Source organism: Suncus etruscus, chromosome 7 (assembly GCF_024139225.1).
Source record: "Suncus etruscus isolate mSunEtr1 chromosome 7, mSunEtr1.pri.cur, whole genome shotgun sequence".
Taxonomy (NCBI): domain Eukaryota; kingdom Metazoa; phylum Chordata; class Mammalia; order Eulipotyphla; family Soricidae; genus Suncus; species Suncus etruscus.
In genome coordinates, this window is record NC_064854.1 from 13,088,030 (window position 1) to 13,111,987 (window position 23,958).

At 50.4% G+C, this 23,958-nt stretch overlaps 1 protein-coding gene across 17 annotated transcripts in view; it reads right to left on the reverse strand.

Annotated features, from left to right (window-relative positions):
- Nucleotides 1–814: 814 nt before the first annotated feature.
- The window catches only part of MBNL1 (muscleblind like splicing regulator 1), a 92,172-nt gene continuing 69,028 nt past the window's right edge, over nucleotides 815–23,958 (reverse strand). For 5 of the 17 annotated variants that reach the window (XM_049776247.1, XM_049776248.1, XM_049776249.1 and 2 more), the window contains 8 exons: nucleotides 20,795–20,995; nucleotides 15,784–16,041; nucleotides 14,891–14,944; nucleotides 13,886–14,039; nucleotides 9,115–9,150; nucleotides 8,358–8,452; nucleotides 5,510–5,584; nucleotides 815–4,285 (listed from right to left, as the gene is read on the reverse strand). In XM_049776247.1, coding sequence (XP_049632204.1) covers nucleotides 5,528–5,584; nucleotides 8,358–8,452; nucleotides 9,115–9,150; nucleotides 13,886–14,039; nucleotides 14,891–14,944; nucleotides 15,784–16,041; nucleotides 20,795–20,995 — 855 coding nt within the window. In that variant the 3' untranslated portion in view covers nucleotides 815–4,285; nucleotides 5,510–5,527. Of the gene's footprint in view, nucleotides 4,286–5,498; nucleotides 5,585–8,357; nucleotides 8,453–9,114; nucleotides 9,151–13,885; nucleotides 14,040–14,890; nucleotides 14,945–15,783; nucleotides 16,042–20,794; nucleotides 20,996–23,958 lie in introns of all 17 variants that reach the window. The other 12 variants (XM_049776257.1, XM_049776256.1, XM_049776255.1 and 9 more) reach the window with 7 other exon arrangements.

Here is a 23,958-nt window from a genome sequence, read left to right on the forward strand (position 1 = left end):
TGGGAGACTCCCGAGAATCAATAGGGGCAACAGAAACTACCAGAAAACAGGGGAGAGTGCCCAGCACAGAGCCTCTGGGAGCCCAGAGAAATTTTAGCTAGAGCTGGAAATGTCCTGTGAACAATCCTCACTAGGACCCACCTGCCGATGTGTGAGCTGGTGGCCATGTGGACTACAGGGATGAGAACCTGTCAGCAAACTCACTTCACACACACGCATATGAGACACATGCAAACATACTCACATATTTCATGTAGGCACACATCACATGTAAGCTTTCACCCATGTGCATGTAGATCACACAAACATATAGATTCACACACAGGCATGGTGTAGGATCATACACATGAAGACTTCCACCTTGAGCCCTCAATGTGTGGGGGCTCACACGTATGTACACATGTAGGCTGCACCCATGTAGGCTCACATCCTAGAGAAGTGTGTGCGTGGGCCTATTCCCAGGGCCTGTGTTCAAGGACTATCATGTCACTGCTGATGTGTCTCTTCAGTTTGTTCTAGTCACCCAGGGAACCTCGGCCAGCACAGCTCTTCCTTTCATCCCCTTATTGCCAGGCGTCAGGCATTGTGCTCCACAGCCACGGCCCCAGCCAAAGTCCAGAAAGCGACTGAGAGAACCACCTTCTGGTCTGTGCCTCTTCCAGACAACAGCAAACAGCACAAGACACCCTCCGGGCCAAGAGGAGAGGGTGTGAGCACGGCCATCGGGAACACAGAAATCTGAAGCTCAAGCATCATTCCACAGACACGCAGACCTGTGAGAAGATGCAGCAAAAAACGTACGCTGCTACTCAGATTCTCAGATATACTTAAGAAAGAAGTTTTATTAGGGCAATTTCACTTTATTTTTTTTCCATATAGCAAAGCCAACTACTGCAGTGATAATAAAATAAGCCAAAATTAAATTGCAGCTGACACAAAATACATAATTGTAGGCAGCTACAAGCAGAAAGTAAGTTCTGATTACATAAGAGTAAAACCAAGCGTCTGTTCTTTCAGCAGGTGGAGCTGAAGGTTGCTGGTAAGTGCCACTGGATCACCAGCCACGGGGTGGGCGCGATATAAGTGCCTGCTCAGCCCACTACCATCCAATGCTGCCTTCTGAGCAGACATCTGGGTGGTCTGAACTGCATCCATCGTGCTCCCCTGCTGAAAGAACAGGGTTCTATAGCAATTAAAAACCAAACACAGAAGTACTAGAGCTACGGTGAGCCGTTTGCTTTGCCTGTTGATGGTTTCGGTCTTGTGAAAAGGCAATTCCTTTGACTTATGCTGAAGATTCTTCTTGTGTGTGTGTGTGAGAGCAAGAAACCGCCAGCGTGGGCAGAAACGGGGTTGAGTGTGTCCTTTGTACCATTCCTTCTCTCTCTGTTTTGTTGTGGTTGTTGTTGACGTTGGAAAACATGCAGTAGTTCTGAAAAGTGTCAGGAGTATCTGATCCGAGACTGCACCTCATGATTGAAGTTCTGCTGCTTTGGGGGGGTGGTTGTCTTTGGGCGCAATGGCCCACGAGTTGTGTCGTCTGAGATCCCAAGTGCCGAGTTTCTTTCCTGCTGAGAATGTCCTAGAAAACTAGAAGCTAGCGAGCGCCCTGCTGGTGGCGGCCGAGGAGTGCTGCTCTGTGCCTTTTGCGAGCAAGCCTGCTCAGTCTGCTGTTTAATTAGCCTTAACAAAACTCCGGGTAATTATAGACATTTTTATTCAAAATAAGATCTTACTATTATACAGGGTTCTCTCTTTTGACTATATACAGAAGTGCAAAAAGTCGACCTTCTTTCTAGGCGTTCCGACCTGCTTAACTGCAGCATGGCCTTCAGGAGCCTGCACACACATTAACATCCTCCTTACGTAAACTTGGAGTATTTGGATATTTAACAAAAAGTCCCTTGTTCTATTTATTGATTATGCAGCTTATTTATAACAAGGCCTGATATTCAGGGATTTCAAAAATATTAAACAATACTTTAACATTTGAAATGGATACAGTAGAAAATAAATTTTATTCTAATATCTAGGATCTAGGTCTTCTTATAATAACTAATTACAAACAAAATAAATCATTAAAATATTACTCAATTGTCTGCCAAGATTGTTGCAATAGCAACAACATAACTTCTTACTTAGCAATGATTATTTATTTATAAGATATCCATATAAAAGATCTTTGTTCTTTTAATGAAAACTAGACAAGAACAAGACTGACAATCTTACACTTTTAATATTAAATCAGTAAAATATAAATCATTTAGTTAACAATAATACGAATATTCATATGACACTACATGTAATTCAAAACTGAGTATGTTATGAAGGAAAACTACCTTTAAGGGTTTTTTTTTTTGTATTTTGAAAAATTCATCGGTACAATCTAATAAAACAAGAGTCTATAAACTGAAATGGTATTCAATCGTTAATAGAAAATGAAATCTAATAAATGTAGGAAATGAAAATCTACCTTTTAACAAGAAAAATAAGTCCTATTCCTTAATGTCACGAACCACAATAACGTGAAGTCACCATCGTCCTCTGAACACGACTGAGATTACATTGGTATGGGCTCCAACCCGTAATGTAGTAAGCTAAGGCTTTAATTGATGTACAGTACAATCAGGAAAATCAACACATCAGTCTTGAACTAGAAAGCTTCTCTTTCTCTCTCAAGCATCAAAACCTGCAGTAAACTCAGGAGCGCAGGAAGGTGCAAGGACTTCCATAGCTCCCCCTTACTCTCCACTACCAGTGATGCACCCTACCCAGCAACCTGCAGAATCAGGGCCGCGGGGAGGGGCAAAAAAAAAATACCCTTGTCTTGCTGCGACATCCCAACCACAAGAAAAGGAAGGAAAGCAAAAAACAAAGCAAAGAAAAGACTTCCTTTGGATAAATCCATTCTTAAAAACTGAATACACATCTATTTTTTTTGTTTAAATTTTGTAAAAGGCGTTTCTAAGGCTATAAGCAGTAAATCTGAATAACAACAACAACAACAACAACAAAAATATATAAAATTCACCCATGTGACTAGGTTCATCAAACGTTTCCGTTTTTGTTTTCTTTTCCTCTTTTGGTTTTTCATGCATCTGAATGGACCTGCTTGCTTCTTTTTTTTAGAGTCACTTTTACTGTTAGGCGTGACTGGTGAGCAAATGTGGAAGCATTTCTGCAAAGCATTTATAGTCTCTTGACTTTTCACAGAGCTATAAATAGAAGCAAAATAATGTCTTCAAACATCTTTTTAAAATTTATTTTTGTCACAGTGTCTCAGAAATGGCACATCCCTTTTGAAGTAGCGTGTTATACGGTCTAGTAAGCATAAATAGTATATGACAATGCATTAAAATAACTTTTTATATATATATATAAAATCTCTATTATATATCTCCAGTAGGTGTGAGTGTAACTGTAAAGTCTGTGTTGTGCTGAGTAGGATGACTGTGAAGTTAAAGTGGCCATTTCTGAGACAGCTTTGGTTTCAAATCACAAAACGAAAAAATTAAAAATAAAAATAAAAACAAAACAAAACCAAAAAAAAAACAAAAACAAGCAAGAATGGTGCCCTCTGACTGTGAGTGCTCGCGAGAAGTGGGATGGTGCGGCGCTGACAAAGTAACACTGAAGAAATAATACTCTGATCTGCTGTACAGTCTATGGCACTTCATGAGAATCCTTGACAACGTGGTACTTCAAGCCAGGATGTGCTTTCAAGACACACAGCTGTGGCTCTGCTTGGCACATTCATTTTGTCAGTCCCTCTCCCTCACCGCGGCCTACAAATTCTCCTCACATCAGAAATTCACTCTCAAACGGAAACGACGGGGCACACGCTCTCCTCAACATGGCGATTTTTAAATACAAGGTGCACCTTTGTTTTTGTAAACCTTGAAAGAAAGGAACTTAATTTTTTTTTTTAAATGAGATCTTGGTCTACAGGCGTACCAATACATGACAGGATTGTGGTTCACCTCAGTCTTTCTTGCCGAGACGGGCCTGGGCCTCTAGGGAACTAATCCCAGGAGCGTCTCGCCATGTCAAACTGTGCTACAGACAAAGACGGTGTTGATCTGCCAGACAGGAGCGTCCCCTCAGCCTGAGGCCGAGTTGGCATTGCAGAAGGTGCAGGCGCCCTGCTTCCGGCTCCTGGGTCACATGCAAGAGGTGATGTCTGTGGCTGAGGGCTTCGTGGTGTCACTTGATGTATATACAATATGGCTAATGATCTTGTTTTTTCCTCCATCCAAGCACTTTGTCCCTTCCTCTTTAGTATGATCTACCAAGAGAGAGAGAAAGACATGAGGCTTAGAGTGGCCACATTTCCCAATGCTTCTACGAAGCCACGACCCCACCCCACAGATCCCCAGGGACACCAATGGCCCTTCACTGGCATCAACTACTCTGCTTCTGTGGAACGTAAGAGAAGTGCATGGTGGAGGCACTGGCCTTGCAGGTTCTAACCTTACCTAGGGTGGCCCCTAGCACCACTAGGAGTGAGCCCTGAAAGTCAAAACCAGGACTCAGAAGTCATTCCTGAGAACTGCCCAGAAGGAGGCACATCCTAGAAGATGGCAGATCTAGGAGTATACTTCAAAATCACTTGAGACCAGAGAGACAGGCGGTGCGGAGAGTGTTTGCCTTGCATGGGGCCAACCTGGTTTTGATCTCTGGCATTCCATATGGTTCTCTGAGCAGTGCTAGGTGTAATTCCTGAGCACAGAGCCAGGAGCAACTTCTAAGCACTCCTGGGTATGGACCACACCCCCAAAAGAAAAAAAAAAAAGCCAAAAAGACTCATATCAGGGCTCCTGAGCTGAAAGCCTGTAGGCATTTAAGAACAAGAGCCCAGTGCTAAAAGCTGCAAGATTTCATGAAGAGTCCAGAGGGCCCAAACCTACAAAGTCCATCAAGGGGACTCCTTGGGGCAGACAAATAAAGGGGCACAAAAGGCACAGGCCCAGTATGTCCATGGTTAGGCAGCAGCCCTTTTCGACCAGCTGTGGTTTCTGTGCCATGGCTCTTTGTCCAACAATAGAAAGTGCCTCATAAGTGACTGACACTTGTTTGGAAGGCCAGTGGTGCTGGGATAAAACATTTGTTGGGGCTATCTGGCTGCCATGGAGCTTTCAAGCCATTTCTTCATTAGCAACAACACTGGCTCCTGAAACGTGGTGATCTGCGCTAGCTGTGTGGTCCCTGCACACACATGTATGTGGGCGAGAACCAAACTCTGCGTGCCTAAGCTTGTGCCCAGCAAGAATGTTCTACAAAGCAGTCACTATACATGCCCCCTGCCTTGGTAAATGGTGCCTTTCTCTTCGTACAAGTCGGCTCTCAATTGATTTAGAAATGGGATTTCCCCAAGTGACAGTAACAAGCCTCGAGATTCTCCATGGTGCATTCCTCATGCCTCATCAAGACAGAGATGTCAACTACAGTCCCCATCATGGCATTCTCTGAAAATGCCAAGAGGCGGAGTGAAGACGTACGTGGCACTTACTGTTTACTGGTGAGAGTTCTACATCTGGGTTACATACTTGTGGCTAGTCAGATGTTCGGCAGATATTATGGGTATCTGGGAAATGAAACAGAGACCTTTGTGAGCGACCCAACCTGGCAAGCCAACCACCAAGACTCAGAACATTTCAATTCTGAACGTTTTTAAGGAAAAGGGAAATTCTGCTGAGGCCAGAATCAGATGGTGCTCACGGAACAGCTGAGTCTGAGCAAGGCCCGGAGGGGACTGTGGGTAAAACTCGCCTGCATCAAGGACCAGCATGGGGGCATCCGCCAGATGCTCAAAGCCTGGCCATGCAGTGCAGGGGCGCGAGGAGGTACTCACTGCTGGCTCACCTGCCTGTGCGCAGGGTCCCCAACTAGAACCTGAGCTGAGTCTGGTCTAACCCCACCCATACCATGACCCTAGGGGAGCTGCCAAGGATGGTTCAGAAGCTCCCAGAGCCCCTGACTGCTGGAGGGAGATTCTTAGGCCAGAAGGCACCTGGTCTCAAGGCTGGAGCTGGGCATTCCCTCTGCAGTTGGTTCCCAAAGTCCAGGTGCAGGTTTGGTGCTGGACTTATGGCTTCTGATTCCACTATGGGACTCTTCTAAATGCCATCTCCCACTGAGGTGTCCACATTCTTGTCTAGGATGTGGCAGAAGCCATAGACCAGGCCTGCCTGGCCTCTACCTGCACCAGAGACCCAGTCTGGGCTAAGAAGAGCCAAGCCCTTCGCCGCCCTCCATGGACATCCTGCATCATACACAGCTGGCATGTGCTCAGGCATGACAGAACTTTTCCTACCTGTCCTGTGGGCAGGTATGAAGGCTTCAAACTGACTAAGGGGCACTGGGCCCTGTGCAGACGGGCAGGCACAACTAGTGCTAGAGGTGAGGAGGCAATGTATGCATATGCAGCACATGTGTGCTTGTGTGTGCAGCACGTGTGTCCATGCACATGGACAGCTCCTCTGGCATATGTAAACACATGACCCGTGTGACCCATGTGTTCACATGTGCATCTACATCCCAGCATGTAGAGTATACAGGTGCATGTAAAACTCACAGCCCATGTGTGTAGGCACGGAAGTGTGTATATGTATGCATGGGCAGCCCATATGCACATACGGTGCATGTGTGTGTCCTTGTGCATGTGCAACCCATGTGTACAATACAGTGCATGGTGTGTCCATGTACACAGATAGCCCACATGCGTATGCAGGGACAGCCCGTGTGTGTGTGTGTGTGTGTGTGTGTGTGTCTTCTCAGGCTCTGCCTAGAGGATGCATAAGACAGCCACAGAATAATGAGAAAAGGCCCTTGCAATCTTCTCACACCTGCCACCCCAATACTGCATAAGTCTCACCTGTGAGGACACAGACTACCCCCAGCTCCTCCCTCAATGCCACAACACACAGTGGCCACAGCCTCCAGGAGGCTGGACATGACCCCAGTCTGTTCTGTGGTGCTCCAAGGTAAACAAAGCATTGCTAGAATGGACCTGGGATGTATTTGCAAGTGCCTTAAAGGCCCTGTGGGCTTTCAGGGACTGATTCCCAGTGGGTGGGGCCAATGCTCACATGGGCAGGACTGGCATCCTGTGGCAGGGTCAATGCCACTATGGGTAGGATCCTGGAAGTCTCTGCTAGTTACCAGAGGCTCCCACCTGGGGAGATGCAGGCTGTGTGTGGCTGGCTACTGAGTCTCTTGGCAGATCCTCTCCCCTGAGTTCAGCCTGGAAACCTCTGAAGCTGGGCTGTGCCCCAGCCCCTCTGCTGTGACTCTGCCCAACACCTCCTGGGGCATAACTAGATCAGATGATGCTGGGAGGGTCACAAGTACACTGGGGGGATGTAGTGACCCGGCAAGTCAATATCACATGCGTCAGCACAGTCATAACAATGTTATAGAATCTATGATTTTAAAAAATTTTCTACAAGTGCCGACTGCAAACCAAACTAATTTAAAAAATGGACCCCGTTCAAAGTCCTGCATTTCCAAAACAGATGCCCAGCCCCTTTCCTATGCAAGTAGCCCTGCCTGGAGCATGCTGTGATCATCAGCCTTGATGCCCAGATGCTCCTCCACTCCCCAACATGTGTGGCTCAGCTCCAGAATAAACACCCGAGAATGGACACCCGAAAAGGAACACTTAGAAATGGACACCCAGGAATGGACATCTGGGAAGGGACACCTGGAAATGGACACCGGGGAAGAGACACCTGGGAACAGACACCCGGGAATAGACACCTGGGAATGGATACCTAGGAATGGACATCTGGGAAGAGACACCTGGAAATGGACACCAGGGACTGGACACCCAAAAACGCACCCTCTCAGCACAGGGACACCAGTATGATAGCCACAGTATGACCTCCAGGCAGGACATACTGGCTTAGCACCAAGACTGACACCTGGGTGGTGCCATGCCAGACTCACCCATCTGCTAGGGCAGAGACCTGGGAACATGCCAGCCAGAGCCAAGTGAATGCCAACACCTGCTTTACAGCTAAGGTCACACAGGGAAATCACCGGCTTCTTACTATGAACAAGGCACTTCCAGACACAGGTTATCTCCTTCCCTGTGGCATGTATGACCACAGAGATCATCTCAGCAGGGTGAATGAGTCCCAGGGCCCTGCCCAGTGGCACCCAGCATCTCTCTACTCCACACAGACTTGTGCAGGTCAACAAGAGACATCTCGGAGACCCCATGACTGGAAGCTTTCTGGACAATCTCCCAGGCACGCTGCTGCTGGCTCCCCGTCCCATCCCCAGCCCCAGTGTGCAAAGCCTGCAGGTGGGCGTGAGAGTCGGGCTAGAGGAAACAAAGCTGTAAATGAGCAAACCTGATTGGCCGTGGCTGCCGCAGCGAAGGGCACACTGGTGGCAGAAGTTGTCGCTGCGGATACAGTAGCTGGCGTAGCGCCGTGCACCATGGGAACTTTCGGAGGGAAAATCATATAAGCAAACATCCAGAAGATGTGGAGCAGTAAAGGCCATGGCGAGACAGACAGAGGAGAGGGGCGGGCGGGCAAGGATTGACCACAGCGAGAAGCCAACGTGGAGGGGGACACCCCAGCGAGTGACATGCAACCACAGCGCAAAGCAGGACAACATTCCACGGGGGCCAGGGGGTGGGGATGGGGGTGCAGGGTGGAAAGAGAAGGAAGGGGGAAGGAAAAAAAGGCTGGTTACCATCAAATCAGGAAAATCGACACACACAGGCTTACAATGAGGACTTTATCCAGTGCTCATGGGCATTCCGAACCTAATTGTCATACGGTCCCCTTTGGACGGTTTTTTTTTGGAGGGGGGGCAAGGCCTGCTGACCCACCATTTTAAGAACCCAGCACAGCCCTTGAGATTGATTTCTTTCTACACAGTAGAACTCAGAGTCCAATCAAAATCCATCCCAGGGAACGAAAGGGGAATGGGCGTGGGTGGGGTACCACCAATTAAATAGAAAGTGGCATTTAATGGACAGGTATTAGTAACCAAGGGGGTGGCTGTGCCCAGTGGGTCCGAGTGACAATTAGTCGTGGATTTTGAGGGGGCTGTGAGGGGCACTGTGGGGTTAAGAAAATCAAGAAAGAAAGCACCTACCAACACTTGTAGCGGGCGCCATGCACAAAATTGAGCCTGTACAGCATGCATGAAGACAGGAAGGTGGATTTTGGAAAGGGAAGAGAATTAAAACATCCCATCACACGTGTCATTAGGAAATTCATTTTAAACAAAGAAGAAAACCGGTTATTCTAGCAACATGGCACGGAACCAACACAGCGGCCCGCGCCCGCCCCCGCCCCGGGAAAGCCGTGTGACTGGGGAGCATGTGGCGGAGGGAGCCCCGGGGCCTGCCTGGCTCCTCACGAAACACAAGGCTGCTTGGTCTGGCCGTGGCCTGGTTCCATCTGTCTGTGCTGCGGTGCACTTGGTATGTGTGTGCCTGGCATAGGGAACCAGCTCTAGCTAGAGGTTGCGGCACCGTGGGCAGAGAGATGGTAGTGAAGGCTCAGCACACAGGACTGTCAGCGTGGAAGGAGACCAAACATTCGCATTCATTCACTTGGTTTCCTTCCTGCCACGTAGTTCCAGCAGCTGCAGGGGAAGTGAGCTGTGGCCTGCAGGACTGAGCAAGCCTCAGGCACAAAGCTAAAGGGGACAGAAGGGACACACTTGTCCTGAGACTCCGACTGGCTCACTCTAAGTCTCTGGTCCTCAGGAAAGGGTCCTCAGGGTGTTTTAGAAAATCAAAACTAAACCTAAAACCAGATTAAAACCCTGATCATCTTCACAGGCGCTCCCACACAGAGCAGGTGGTCTTTCTGTGAGATTAGTTCAGGCATCAGAGCTGTTTCTGTTTCCCTCAGACCTGGCACATAGTGGACACAGCAGTATTCGGGATGCTCTCAGCTTCTGCTGTCACAGGTTCCCAGCCTTGAGCAGGACAGACCAGATCAGAAACATGCCTGGTCATGTCAGAAATACAACCACACTCGTCTCCGGCTCTGGGGCTGCTAGCTCATGGCTTTCAGGCTGTAAAAACCCATAAAAACATTGCCTTGGTGCCTCATCCAAAGGGGTCGGAGAGATAGCACAGCAGTAGGGCATTTCCTTGCATGCTGCCGACCCAGGAGGCACCTGGTTTGATTCCCGACATTCCATATGGTCCCCCAGCCTGCAAGGGGTGATTTCTGAGTGCAGAACTTGAGCACCACTGGGTGTGGTCCAAAGACCAATCAATCAATAAAAAAAAAAAAAAAAAAAAAAAGCAAAAAAACATGGTCAAAGTTTAGCTATACAAAGAGAGAAGCTCCTAATGAGTTTGCCTCACTAATGTCTTCCTCATTCATGGCTTCAGGCCTGAGCACCGAGTCCTTATGACCATGAAACCCACACACATAATTTTTTTTGTTTGTTTGTTTTTGTTTTTGGGCCAAACCCGGTGACTCTCAGGGGTTACTCCTGGCTATGCGCTCAGACGTCGCTCCTGGCTTGGGGGACCATATGGGACGCCGGGGGATCGAACCGCGGTCCGTCCTAGGTTAGCGCTGACAAGGCAGACACCTTACCTCTAGTGCCACTGCACTGGCCCCATCACACACATAATTTTGAGGGGCTGTTCCTATGTGAGTATGGAGCAGGAATGGGGCTACCAGCCAACTGTTATGAGGCTGTGGGGCCACATAATAAAAAAGGCGGGGCAATTTCTGAGCAACAGAGACTGACATCAGCTCACAGACATGGCAGATTCTCTGACGAGGGTGCCCAGAGTTGGCCCCTCCTCATTCTCAGCATCTGGAACCCTGGTGCATGTACCTGAATACTTCAATCTCACTGACAGAGGCATACACAGATGGGGCACACTCTGTTTTGGAGGGTGACTTTGCTTCAACCTCACAATTTGAACTTTTTTTGGATTGAATTGTATGAAGAATGCAGGAAAAAAAGGGAAGATGATATATAAACAGGATGCATGCAGCTTAAAGTACTTTAAGGAGAAGGGTAAGTGACACAAAGAGAAGAATGAATTATCATGGAGATATGGTGGATAGTTTGAATTTAGATGTTATTATGGTAAGAAGTTATAATGCTTGATTTATGGTATTTTTAAAATAACTGATATCTTCTCAGATGGAAATTTCACTATCAATTTAATGATCTTCAAAATTCATATCCAAAGAAGTTTCCTATAATTTTATAATTATAAGAGCTTCACGTATTTATTTCTGTTTCTATTCAACCTATTGTACTGAAGAATGCAAAAATTTCACCACTCAGTAATTCTCTCTGGCTCTCAGTACTTCTTCTAAACTCTCTTCTTTTCTTTGGCTGCTTCTCTCTGGCTCTCTAATTTGAAAGCTGGACTAAGTTCTTAGTCAATGTGCTAAGTTTAAAACACACTTAAAAGGCCACACACTGTAAATAACTCTCATTTAAAAACAAAGGTAGAGGGCCCGGAGAGATAGCACAGCGGCGTTTGCCTTGCAAGCAGCCGATCCAGGACCAAAGGTGGTTGGTTCGAATCTTGGTGTCCCATATGGTCCCCCGTGCCTGCCAGGAGCTATTTCTGAGCAGACAGCCAGGAGTAACCCCTGAGCATAGCAGGGTGTGGCCCAAAAACCAAAAACCAAAAAAAAAAAAAAACCCCAAAAAAAACCAAAAAAACAAAGGTAGAGGGATTACAAACTGCAGAGAGAGACGAATTGGAGCTGCCACGATTGATTAGATCAATGTGCTAAATTTCAAGCCAAATACCTGGATCAGGGGCTACACGTGGCTGATCTGGGTTCGTTCCCTTACAGTTGACACTAGCCAGTCAGAAATGAGTCCTTGATGCAAAAGTAGGAGTAAGCCTGAGCTCAGCCTATGTGGCCCCCCAAAAAAACTAAAAAACAAACCAAAACACCCAATATGGATCAGTTTAAATAAAATAAAAGAAAAACCTGGGAACCTTTCTTTTCTGAGAAAGCCACCCATAATCCCATTTTTCTGCTGATCAAACACCCTTTTCTCTTCCCCATTTCTGGTCAAGTTAGAACTTAAGTCAACACAAAGATGCTCGGAGCCAACTGATGCTGAGATTTCAACAGTTTGACCACTAGGAACCTGCAGTGACTACAGGAGCTCAGTGGTGATACTCAGGGTTGCACCGGTGAAAGTACCAGGGCAGGTGAGATACAGATGTTGAGCAGTCCAGATGTGAGGGAAGTACCAGATGTAAGATGGTACAAATGTGAGCAGAGATTGGTGCGGGAGAAGAAGGTATTAGTGTGAGGCAAGTACAGGTGTGGGAGAAGATACACATGTGGGAAAAGGTACAGGTATGGAAAAGGTACAGTTGTGGGCACTTTCTGTGTTGGGTAGGTAAAGTGTGCAAGAAAGGACAGGTATAGGACAGGCACAGGCATTGGCAAGTACAGGTGTAGGCATAGATACAGGTGTGGGAGAAGGGACTGTTGTGGAGCAGGTATATGTATAGAAGGTACAGATGTGGGGCAGGTGCAGGTGTGCAAGAACCTGTAGGCTCATTGGTGTGTATGGGGCAGGTACAGGTGTCGGGGAGGTACAGGTGTGCAAGAACTTATAGGTGTACGGCAGGTTTGGGTGTAGGAGAGGGTGTAGGTGTGGGGCAGGTACAAGCGTGTGTCTGATACAAGGCTGTTACAAGTGTGAGCAGGTATAGCTGTGAGGCAAGTATAGATATAGGAGAAGGTGTAGTTGGGAGAAGGTACAGGTGTGGGAAAAGAGACAGGTCTGGGGCAGGTACAGGTGTGGGTACAGGTGCAGATGTGAGTGCAGATGTAAAAATTAGTGTAGCCGTGGCAGTTGCAGCTGTGGGTGCAGCGGAGGTCCAAGTTCACTTGGGGCGGCCTTTCAGGACCTTTCCATGGAAGCAGCATTCAGTGATGGCTGCAGCAGAAAGCTGGACTCCACCTGCGATGCTAGGAATAGTCCCTTCTATTCAGTGGAGATTGCCCTACTCCTACAGGCTTGAGTTCAAGCCCTGCCTAAACCTTGCAAACAAACAAACAGGGGACACTTGGCAAAGCATGCAGCCCTCCAGCTCTGAGTCGGTGAAGCTGAGACATGGGGCTTCCCTGAGGCAGGCGGGGACAAGTGGCAAAAAGGGCAGCAGGCAACTCAGAACTCATTAGGCCTGTGGGTGGCCTGCAGCACAACCCACACGAAGGGGCTGACCCTGAGACCCAGCCTCCTTGGCAGGGCCGCAGTTGGCTCTGCACCCACCCACTTGGTTTTCCTCTTAGGATAGGGAAAGAGCAGAGAACAGCCTGGCTAGCCGAGTGCCTACTCAGTGAGCTTTGTGCAATGCCTGAGCTCCAGACTGGGGCATCCAGGCTTCCAAGTCCTTGGGGTGACTCTAGAACAAGTGTGTGTGGGTGATAAAGGTGAACCAAGTGCAGCCACACGGAGGAGGAACCAAGGCCCTGCCAGGAGCATCCAGGACCCAGGTGAGCTCAAGCTCACTAGAGGCTCAGGGCCCTGGAAGGACCTGCAAAGTTTGTGAGTGCTTTAGAGCTGGGTGAGATTTTCATTCTCCACCCTGGACACCCCGTTCAATGGGGACATGGTCAGCCAAGCCACAGGGCTCGTTTCATAGGATTCAAGCGGCCTCCAGGAAGGGCAAAGGGGCTGGACAGCAGGAACGTGACCAGGCAGCTGGACAGATGGACAGTGGGGAAGGGCCGAGGAGCTCTGAGTGTCTCACACACACAGCACAGCCGGGGGACTGCCCAGGTCCTGTCTGTCCAGGCTGCAGACAGCCACAGCGGAGGGTTGGCCAGGGTAGTGGCGGGAATGGGCGCCACGCTGCCCACTGCCCGCTGCCCTGTGGCCGCCTCGGCTGACTTACCTGGCGGCAGGAACGCCGTGTGCTGCTGTAGCTGCATGTTGGCCAGAGCCTGCTGGTACTGAAAGATGCCGCTGTTAAAGACCGCTGTGGCACCGTTGGTTTTTTCAAGAGCAGGCCTCTTTGGTAATGGAGGAAGGACAGCTGGAGGAATGCCCTGTGTCGTGAACGGGCATCAGAACAAGTGCCAGTGAGGATGGGAGAGAAGAGAGGAGAGATGTCAGTGGTGGGGGACCCTGGAGACGCAGAGATCTGAGCTAGGGGGAGGGCAGGGTGGAGATCAACAAAAGTCTCCCCAAACAGGCAAGGTCAAAGCTGTAAGGCGGCACCACCCCAAAACACCTAGCAGCCCGCCCCGCCAGGAGAAAGAGTTGCGGTTACTGTTCCGGGCGGAACCGGGCCTGAGGCTTCCTGGAAAGCTCTGGCTCAAGGGCAGGCTGCAGGAGGCAGCCGTTCAAGCCCAAGCACAGCAAGTATCCACGGGACTGAGACCGGCCAGTCTGCCGTGCCCACCTGGCCCCGGCCCTCATGCAGAGCCCGGCATGCAGGGGTCTGTCTCTGACACTCGCGATGCTCCTCGGCCGCAGCCAAACCACCAGCACAAGGACACAGAGAGGTCCCCAAGGGCCATGGGAGAACATTCTAGAAGGCAGCAGTGCAGGGATGCACGGAGAACCTCCACCCACCCCCCTACTAAGGTCCCAGGGCTGCAGGTAGAATGTTCTAGAATGCAGCAGCCATAGAGATGCCTTGGGTGGGCATTCTTCTGGGACCGGACTCCCACTCTTTTTCCTTGTCACTTTAATGACTTGAGCACAGAAAAAGGAGCCTCTGGTTTCAAAATCAAGTCAAAAACAAAAGTCAAAAAAAAAAAAAAGGGGGCGCGGGGTGGGGATGGGTAGGGTAGGATGGGGTGGGGAGAACGGAACCAAACCAAAACCAAAACCAAAATCTCGTTTTCTACCGTCCAAGCTACATGCCAAGCTAAAAGGTGAAAGGTCATAGTACCAGGTCAAAGGTTGCCTCGAGGGGTCGCTTCAGTGATTTGACAGCCGACTGAGTCTTAATTAGCAGGCAGCGAGCGCAGGTGCATGGCCAGTGGGGTGAAGCGCATTAACATAAACAGCAAGCAGAGGAGCGCCATGGGACAGCAGTGCATGGGGGGGAGAAAAACAAATGGAAACCAATCATCGGAGGCCGTCACGACGGACACTGGGCATGCTCGCGGACGGCGGGGCAGGGTGGGGTGGGGTGCACCCACGAGGGTGGGAGGCCTCGCGGGGAGGCAGGGGGTAGGGAGAGGAGCAGAGCAGCTGCCTTCCATCTTTCCTGCTCAAGGACCCATGAACAGACACCGATTGCACCGGGAGGGAACACTGTGGGGCTGGAGCCCAACCATCATGTCAGAGCAAGTTCCTAGGGTGGGAGTGTGGCCCAATGGTGTGGGCACCCAGTCAGGCCAGCCATGGGTCCCACCAAGAGGGCCCTGTGGGGCTGTTGGTTCTGACCTGGCCTGGCCTGGCCTAGCCTGGAGGCCCACTCGCTGCAGCCCACAACAGACGGATGGTTGGATGAATGGATGGATGGATGGATGGATGGAGAGGGAGATCACTGCAGTCTCCAAAGACTGGCACAGCTCCTTTCCACAATCTGGGTAGGTAAGGCCAGAGACTGCACTCCTACCCCAGCCTTGAGGGGGCACTAGCCTCCGTGACAGGGCCCTGCTTGGGGTGGGTGGGGTGGCTGTTGTCCTCACAAAGCAGGAGGCTCAGAGCAGGAGAAGGGGCGGTGGGGCTGCCCCGGGACTTGCTCTTAAGCTGTCTGGGATCCTGAACAAACCCCTTCAGAGAAGGAGAGGAAACAGGCCATGGGGGCCACGCTGTCTGTCCCTCTGCACTCACCATGGCGGCCGCGGTGGCTGCTGCCTGCGCAGCGGCGGCCTGGTTGACCTGGTACTGGGCGGCTTTGATCTTGGCCTGCAGGTGTGCAGGTGGGTGGAAGTATTTGCACTTTTCCCGGGAGCACCGGCCCTTGATGTAATCCATGCACACGGTCACTGTGTTATCATTGGTGTCGATCATGGTGCTGTCTGCCGGGTGCGCGAAGCGACAGTCGCTCTCCCCGCGGTTACAGTTGCCTCGCTGGTATTCCCGGCACACCTGTGGGACGGAACACAGCGGTGAGCTCAGGGCAGGTAGTACAGGCCAACATGGAGACGAGTACAGGGAGGAAGGTACAGGTGGATATCATGGAATGAGATCATAGGCCAGGGAGCATGGGGAGATAGCAAAGGGAGCACGAGGCAGGAGAAGATGAAAAGGGAAGGAGAACACAGGAATGTGGGTACAGAAGGGAAACAGGGGAGCACAGGGCAGAAAGCAAGAAGAGGGGAGCACTGGGAGAAGAGAAAGGATGGAGAGCACATGGTTGCAGGTGAACAGCAGACAGTCTTGGCTGGGGTGTGCTGAGGGGTGTGTGCTGAGGGGTGCTAGCCCTGGATCAGCGTCTTCCTGCCCTGATGTGGGCAGCACAGGAAACATCGGGTCTGCAAACCCTGTATGAAGACGATGGACGACAGATGGATTTGGGGCTAGCAGCTGTCTCACCACACTGACCCAACCTGGGGTGCCCACAACAGCCACTCTCTCAGGCTCTGCACAATGGGCAAGTCCAGGAGGAACATGAGACAGGGCAGGTATGACAGGCTACACACACCTGTTCCCTGGGGGGGTGTCACAGAACCGAGCCTGTCTGGGCTAGTTGGATGTCGAGAGAAGTCACGTCTGGGATAAAAGCAATGATGGCATCTAGAGACTGTTTTCTACCTATGGACGCACAGGGGCAGTTGCCCTCACTGACTGCACAGGAACAGAGAGGGGAGCAAGGCCGTATCCAGCTGAGGACACAGTGGCCAGATAAGAAGACCAGCTCCAGCTCCTAACTTCATGTCCATGACCAACCTGAGTAGGCCAGGTATCACATATCCATGCCTGGAAACAGGTAGGCATGCAGTGACACATGACAGATAGTCTCAGGAGAGAGCCTCACAGTTGCTCTCATAGACTTGGAGAAACAGCCTTGGATGCTCTGTCCAGCCTCCGTCATGTAGCCAACATGACCAAAGATCTCTGATGGTCCCCACATACTGCCCAAATACTTGCCCTGAAAAAAGACAAGATGTCCAAGACAAGCTCCTAGACACTGGTTGAGGTGGTACCTTCTCAGCACAAAGCCAACTCAACTACCATTCGGGAATCAGAATCCTGGAGGCCCCCACCAGAAACTCAGGGGAGAAACTCACAGGAGAAATTCTGCACACAGCCCCCAATGTGTGCAGAACTAAAAAGACCAAGCCGGTGGTGTGCAACTTCACCTCCAATGACACAGGGTGCTACAGATGGGTGATGCCAATGCTGGAAAGGTCTCTCAACCACCTATTTCTGGAGTTCCAGAACTTCGGGCAAGGCTTCTCCTGGCTGGAAAAGGCAAGGAGACATGGGAGCCCTCTGATCCCTCTCAGCAAACACTGGAAACAAAGAATGACGAGGTGCCTGGTGACACCTGGTGACTCGAAGTCATAGTGAGGAGATGGCTTCGGATGAAGGAGCTTTCCAGATGGGCAAAGCCAGAGTTCCTGTGCATAGTCAGGATTAGGGCTTGTTGCTCCACAGTTGGGAAGTCCCAGACAAAGCTGGATGCTGACCCCCCACCACCACCCGCCAGCAGTGGCTCAGAGGATAATTGCTATACATGCAGATCCCAATCATCTCAGTATTAAATTCTCCAAGGCGACAGACAGCACTGCCATTCAGCAATGGCACTCCGGGCTGCCTGACATCACAGTGGGGCAGTTGTGCCGCTGACTTCACTCGGTGACTATGCATGAGGCTCTTTCACTGAACCATCCTGAGGTGTCCGTGTGGATTCTACTCTTGGTTTGCAGGGAAGAAAAAAGAGGGAATACTGGGCCACAATTGCGGTGCAAAAGGCTCACATCTGGCTCTGCGTTTAGGGCTCACTCCTGGCTGTGCTCATGGCTCACGCCTGATTATACTCAGGGATAGTCCTTGGCTCAGGGATCACTTCTGGTTCTATGTTCAGGCCTCACCCCTGACTCTGCTCAGAGGGTACAATGTGGCGCTAAAATCCAACTGAAGTTGCCTGCTTTAAATGAAAGTGCTGTAACCTCTATAATACCTGCTTGACTCCTTCTTTTGAGGCTTTTCGGCGGCACACTTCTATGTTCAAGGGGACATGCAGTGTGGGGGACAGAACTGAGGGTAACTGCATGCAAAGTAGATTCCCTCCTTGCACTATCTTTCTGCCTAATGCTGGCTGTCAAGGCTGTGCCTGAATGTTTGCTCTCCCTGGGCAGCTGCAAGGCTGCTTCTGGTATCCTCAGAGCCCAGATGCTACTGCCAAGGGCATCTTCTTATGCATCTGCACATATTTCTGCAAAAAAGCATGCATAATCAGCATCTGTGAGGTGGACAATATAAAAGAATCCTTTCTGTAGCCTGTTAGCAGCCCCCAAATTCGTACTTTCAATACTTTCAGGTACTCAGCTGAATTTGGTGCATCCTTCTTGCTCCGATGCATCAAGTGCTCAGGTGAGATGAGCCACTCACTAGCCACTTCAGTGTCACATTTCTGAATGCCTGGCTTCCAAGAGGGACTCAGTCCTCTGTGCCCCAGGACTGAGGGACTGGGTGTCTCAGAGCCTGAATCAGGACCCTCAGCTGAGTCCCTGAGCAGAAAGAACCTTAATGCTAGGTGTGAAATCACCAGGGGCCAACAATCACCATCCTGGCCACTCTTTGTAATTGCTGATTCTAATCACAGATTTTGTCATTTGTCGGAGCCTTGGCTCATCCCTGGACTGATCCTCGTGTGCCAAGATAGTCATGTATGGTGACTTATCCCAGCTTTGACAGAGAGAGGGATGGCAGCGTTGAGAACAGGCAATGGGAGCAGGAACCTGCCAACTCTAAGAAGGGAAGGGGCTTGGACGACCTTGCACCACAGGCCAGCCCTGTCTCTGAGGGTGCAGACTGTGGACAGAGCCCTTAAAAACATGGGCCAGGCTCTCCAAGGCATCAACACTGGCCAAGAGGCGGGTGTGTGTTCTGACTGCCTGGGGCTGGCCAGCAGAACTGATGGCTTGACTATCTGAAACTTGCTTCACTCTCTTTTTGAGGCAATCCAAAGCAGTTGTTTTCCCAGAGGCCCCATATAACAAGGTCTGGGCCTTTCAGGTTGGGGCAGTGGGGAAACCCCAAGATCACACATGTCTTCTCTGTCACTGACAGGTATGGACTGAAGTCAGTTCGAGGACATGAAGTGTCCAACATGCAGCACTCCTGCTCGGCACCTGGAGGTACTCGATGCAAGTCAATCCTACCCTGCTGTCCAATGCCACCTCAGCACGGGTCTGAACTGGCATAGGCATCATGCCCACAGCTTCTGTCCCTACTCCATGTAGTGGCCATGATGTCCCCAGAGGGGTCAAGTGAGCAAGTGATGCCACGTGCTTCATCCATCTGTGGGCAGTGAGATCTGCAGGAAGGACCCAGGTAACCACCCCAGAGGTTACCAAAGCTGCTGTCTGCTGCCCTCAGTCCTGAGCAAAGCCAGCAATGTGGGCCTCTTAATGGTGTTGTTGACACATCGGATTTAGGTAGCAGTTCAGCCCACATTAGTACCTTCTGTCAGGAAACCTCTCAAAGCCACACGAAGCTGGACTGGCCCCATCCTGCCTGTGAGGGCTATGTTCAGCAGCTGGACACCAGCCTACAAGACCCCCTGTCCTCCACAGACACCCCACACTCCTAAAGGCCATTACCAAGGACCAGGCCGTGATGCTGTGCTTCCTCTGCAGATGCCTGATTGTGGTGGCTAGAGCACAGTGCTACTTCAATCACAGATGGAAGTAGGAGTCACAGAGCCACCATTCGTCCTTTATTCACTTTGACTGAAAGGCTGCAGGCTGCAAAGTCCAGTAACAGAAACCTCTGCATGTCAGGAGTCAACAAGCATCCAAGGCCATCTGCCACAATAGTGATTCATTCCTAACTCTGGAGGGACTTACATCATCACCACCACAGGAAAATTGGGAAAACAGAGGTACCCTAACATCCTGGCTCTGTGACCCCAGAGTGTGCCCAGCCTGGTGGTTAGCATGATAAACCCTATATCTGGGTTCCAGAAAAAGGCTCAGGCACCTGTGAGTATCCCCTTCCCAAACTTCTTGTTTTTCCTACCTGAATGATCAGAACTGCCCACACACCTGGAATGGGCAGGTAGAGGAGTCTGCTTGGAGGGGAGGGGAAGAGGGGATAAAAAGGAAAGTTAGAATCAGCAAAGGGAGTCAGTCCACCAGGAAGCCTGGAGAACAGCTGAAAGGGAGACAGATGCAGAGAGGGCCAGAGAAGGAGCAGAGAAGTGGCTCCTTGGAAAAGGCTTGGCATAGAAGCAACATGAGGAAATGTAGATGGCGGTAAGGACCATGAGATAAAGCTGGCTGACTCTTGGAACTTCATCTGGCTGCTTTGGGAATTTCTCTACCATCACCCTGAAACCTTCAGGCCTGTCAAGCCTTAGGGGCTGCAGGAGCTGGGCCTATCTAAGAAAGGCCTCACCGTCCCCCTACCAACACTAGGACTCACAGGCACCAAAGTGCTGCTCTCGAGAATTGTCTTTGATGCTCTTGCTTTGGGGCCACACACAGGGGTACCCAGGAACTACACCCCTCTGGTCCACGAACACAGGCTCCCACATACGAAGCTGCAGCTCTCTAGGTCACCCCTGGCTCTCCCTCTCTTACGGCGGCAGCAGGAAGAAGCACACACGCACCCCAGGCACCCCCACCCAGGGGGGCAGGCATCCCCCAGAATGGACACCCAGTGCTCCTACCTCCAGTCTGTCTGTCCGCATCAGCTTCTGGGCGGCAGCAGCCGCGGCGGCAGGCACAGGCACCCCTGGGTTCCCGGTGACCAGCATGGGGGCTGTCGGCAAGATCTCTGCTGGGACGAGGCTCGGGGACACAGGGCCCAGGTAGGGGTTGAAGGCGGCTGATGCATTGGTGCCTAAGCTTGGCGCAACAGAAAACATTGGCTGGGGAAGAAAACAAAAGGCACCGTGAACATGCCGCATGGACTAGGCCAGACACTCGCTTTTGCTGTCTCCTCCACAGCCCTGAACTGGAATCTTCCCTCCTGCACTGAACTGGGATCTTTTCCTCTTATTCGGGTACAGATGTTTCTTCATTAACAACAACAACAACAACAACAACAACAACAACAACAAATCCCTCTTTTGAAACATTTGCACAGGGACACTGATGTTGGGTGTGGGAGGCAGGAACTCTTGACTTGCTTAGATACTGAATCTGGAAGCTTCAAGAATGTGGAAGAGCACATCCAACATCAATGGAGAAATAAAGGCTGCATGGGCTCATCCTCCAGTGTTGCCCAGACACGCAAAAGCCCTGTCTGAAGCATCAGCAGGAATCACCCCACTTCCCACCAACATCCCTGTGCCCTGCTGGCTCTCTCTGGCACCAGCTGGTGCAGACAACACCTCTTCACAGGGAGACATGGCGCCTGGCGTCCCACAATGCAGTCTTATCTCTGGTTTGGGGCCACACCAGCAATGCTGAGGGATTGCTCCTGGCAGACTTGAAGACCAGATGTGATGCCGGGACAGAGCTTTTGCTGCAACCCTCAACCCTGTTTTCTTTTGGCTTTTTTTTGGGGGGGTGCCACACCTGTTTGATGCTCAGGGGTTACTCCTGGCTAAGTGCTCAGAAATTGCCCCTGGCTTGGGGGGACCATATGGGACACCGGGGGATCGAACCGTGGTCCTTCCTTGCCTAGCGCTTGCAAGGTAGATACCTTACCTCTAGCGCCACCTCACCGGCCCCTCAACCCTGTTTTCAACCCTGCCGCTGAGTGGGGCAGAAGTTCCTATTTGCTTCTGAGGGATAATGGACAATGTTAGCCTGCCTGGGCCTTGAGGTGGAGGAAAGAACGTGATGCTTGGTGCCAGGAGCCTCCTGTGGGGGACTCTGTCCTCTCAGTGTCACACACTGGGTTCTCGCAACCTAGAACCAGGAAACAGGCCAGGCAGCTTGTGACAAATGTCACTGCTTTGATATCTCCAGTGGTGAGGGTGGGGCTCTGCCAGTGCCCACCCAAAGTCCAGCATCCTAATGACAAAAATCAGAAACTGATGGGTTCCCCAGGAACCCCCAAAGAACACAAGTAAATGGGAAGTCAGTTAGGGGTCCAACTAAGATGTGGACTCTGTACAGCCAGACGCATACAACCAGATATTATGAGAGTAGCCAGTCAGCCTATCAGATACAGCCAGACCCTGAGAGCAGCAGGTAAGCCTGTTAGAAACAGTCAGACATCATGAAAGCAGCAGGTTAGCCTGTTAGTTATACCCAGACACTATGAGAACAGCTGGTCAGCCTGTAGGGTATACCCGGATACCATGGAGCAGCTAGGCACCTGCTGGATACAGCCAGACACCATGGGAGTAGGTCAGGCTATTGAATACACTAGACACCACAAAAGCAGCAGGTCAGCCTGTCAGATACAACCAGACATCATGAGAATAGCAAGTGAGCCTGTGGGATATAGCCAGATATCCTAAGAGCAAGTTAGCCTGTCAGTAAGACCCAGACACCATAAGAGCAGATCAGCCTGTCAGATACAGCCAGAGAGTTAGAGAGACAGATACAGCCATGAGAGCAACAGGTCAGACCGCTGGATACACCTCGACAACACAGAGTAGCAAGTCTGCCTGTCAGATACAGCCAGACACAACATGGAGTTACAGCCTAACTCTCAGGTGCTCTCAGACACACTGCAGGATCAGTGCAAGTTCCCTACCTTCTGACTAGGCACTTAAGGAAAGGGTTCTTAAGCCAAGAATCCCGATCTATGAAGAGGAAGTAGCTGGGACAATCTGCTTGCTCTCCGGGACGCTACGTTGCAGATGCCCATTTTGTAGGTAGGTTTCAGAAGCTTAGTAACATCCACTATAATTATGCAGAAGCAGGGGGTCAGACTTAAAATTTTTCTGGTGGAAAGAAAAGCATTTTAACAAAATAAGACCAGAGGACCAATAAAATTCAACGTCGTAAAATAATGAATAGTTCATAAATGTATATCATAACACTTGATTATTACAAACACTTTTTGTCTGACAAAAATATCAGCTCCTGTGCCTCATTGCTGTCCCTGACCTGGAATCTACATAAAGCCTGGAAGGCAGGTAGCAGCACTTTCCCCACTATCCTGGGAGCCCTGAAACACCGCCTACTTGCCAGCAGCATTTTCTTCTACTCAGCTGGTCAGCCATATCCCACTGCTCTGGCTCCCCGTAAGCCATGTCATTTGCCCAGTAGGCAGATAATCAATACTACTACCCAGATATTATGAAAGCATAGGTCAGCCTGTGGGGTTCACCCACAGCTGTATAGCTCTAGACTTAGAAACCAGATCCAGAAGTTGGCTAAGCAGGAACAGTACGGTATTGTCTGGACTTCTGTTTTGGGTGGCTGCTTCGCTTCTCTCTAAAGCAGGCAGCTCTCTCTCCCTGTGCAATGCTGGAAGCCTCCTCCACCATCAGACCTCTCTGCCACCTTGATCCACAGGCTCCATTCCTAGGAGGCACAGGGAGGCATTTAAGGCCACCCCGGGGAAGCTGCCTCTGTGGAGAACACCAGATTGTGATGAGCTCCTCCACGGCTGCCAGAGCCAAAACTCCAGTCTGTCTGGATGCCTCTGGTCCTAGTTCTTATGATTGGATGACCCCTGTTCTTAGTCTGTCAGACGACATGCCCCTTGATGCTGATGTGATGACCCTGGTTTGTCTGATGTGACTCCATCAAGGTCATCAAACTTGGTGCCAATGATGCAGTCCTGCTGTGTCTGAGGGTGCTGGTGACAGCAGACAGGGCACATGCTTTGGTCCCCTAGGCCCTGCACTCCCTCTCTGCCTATGCTGTCACTGTTTGATCCCCCAAGATATATTGAGATAAGGGGGACCAAGGGGAGTAAATGTCC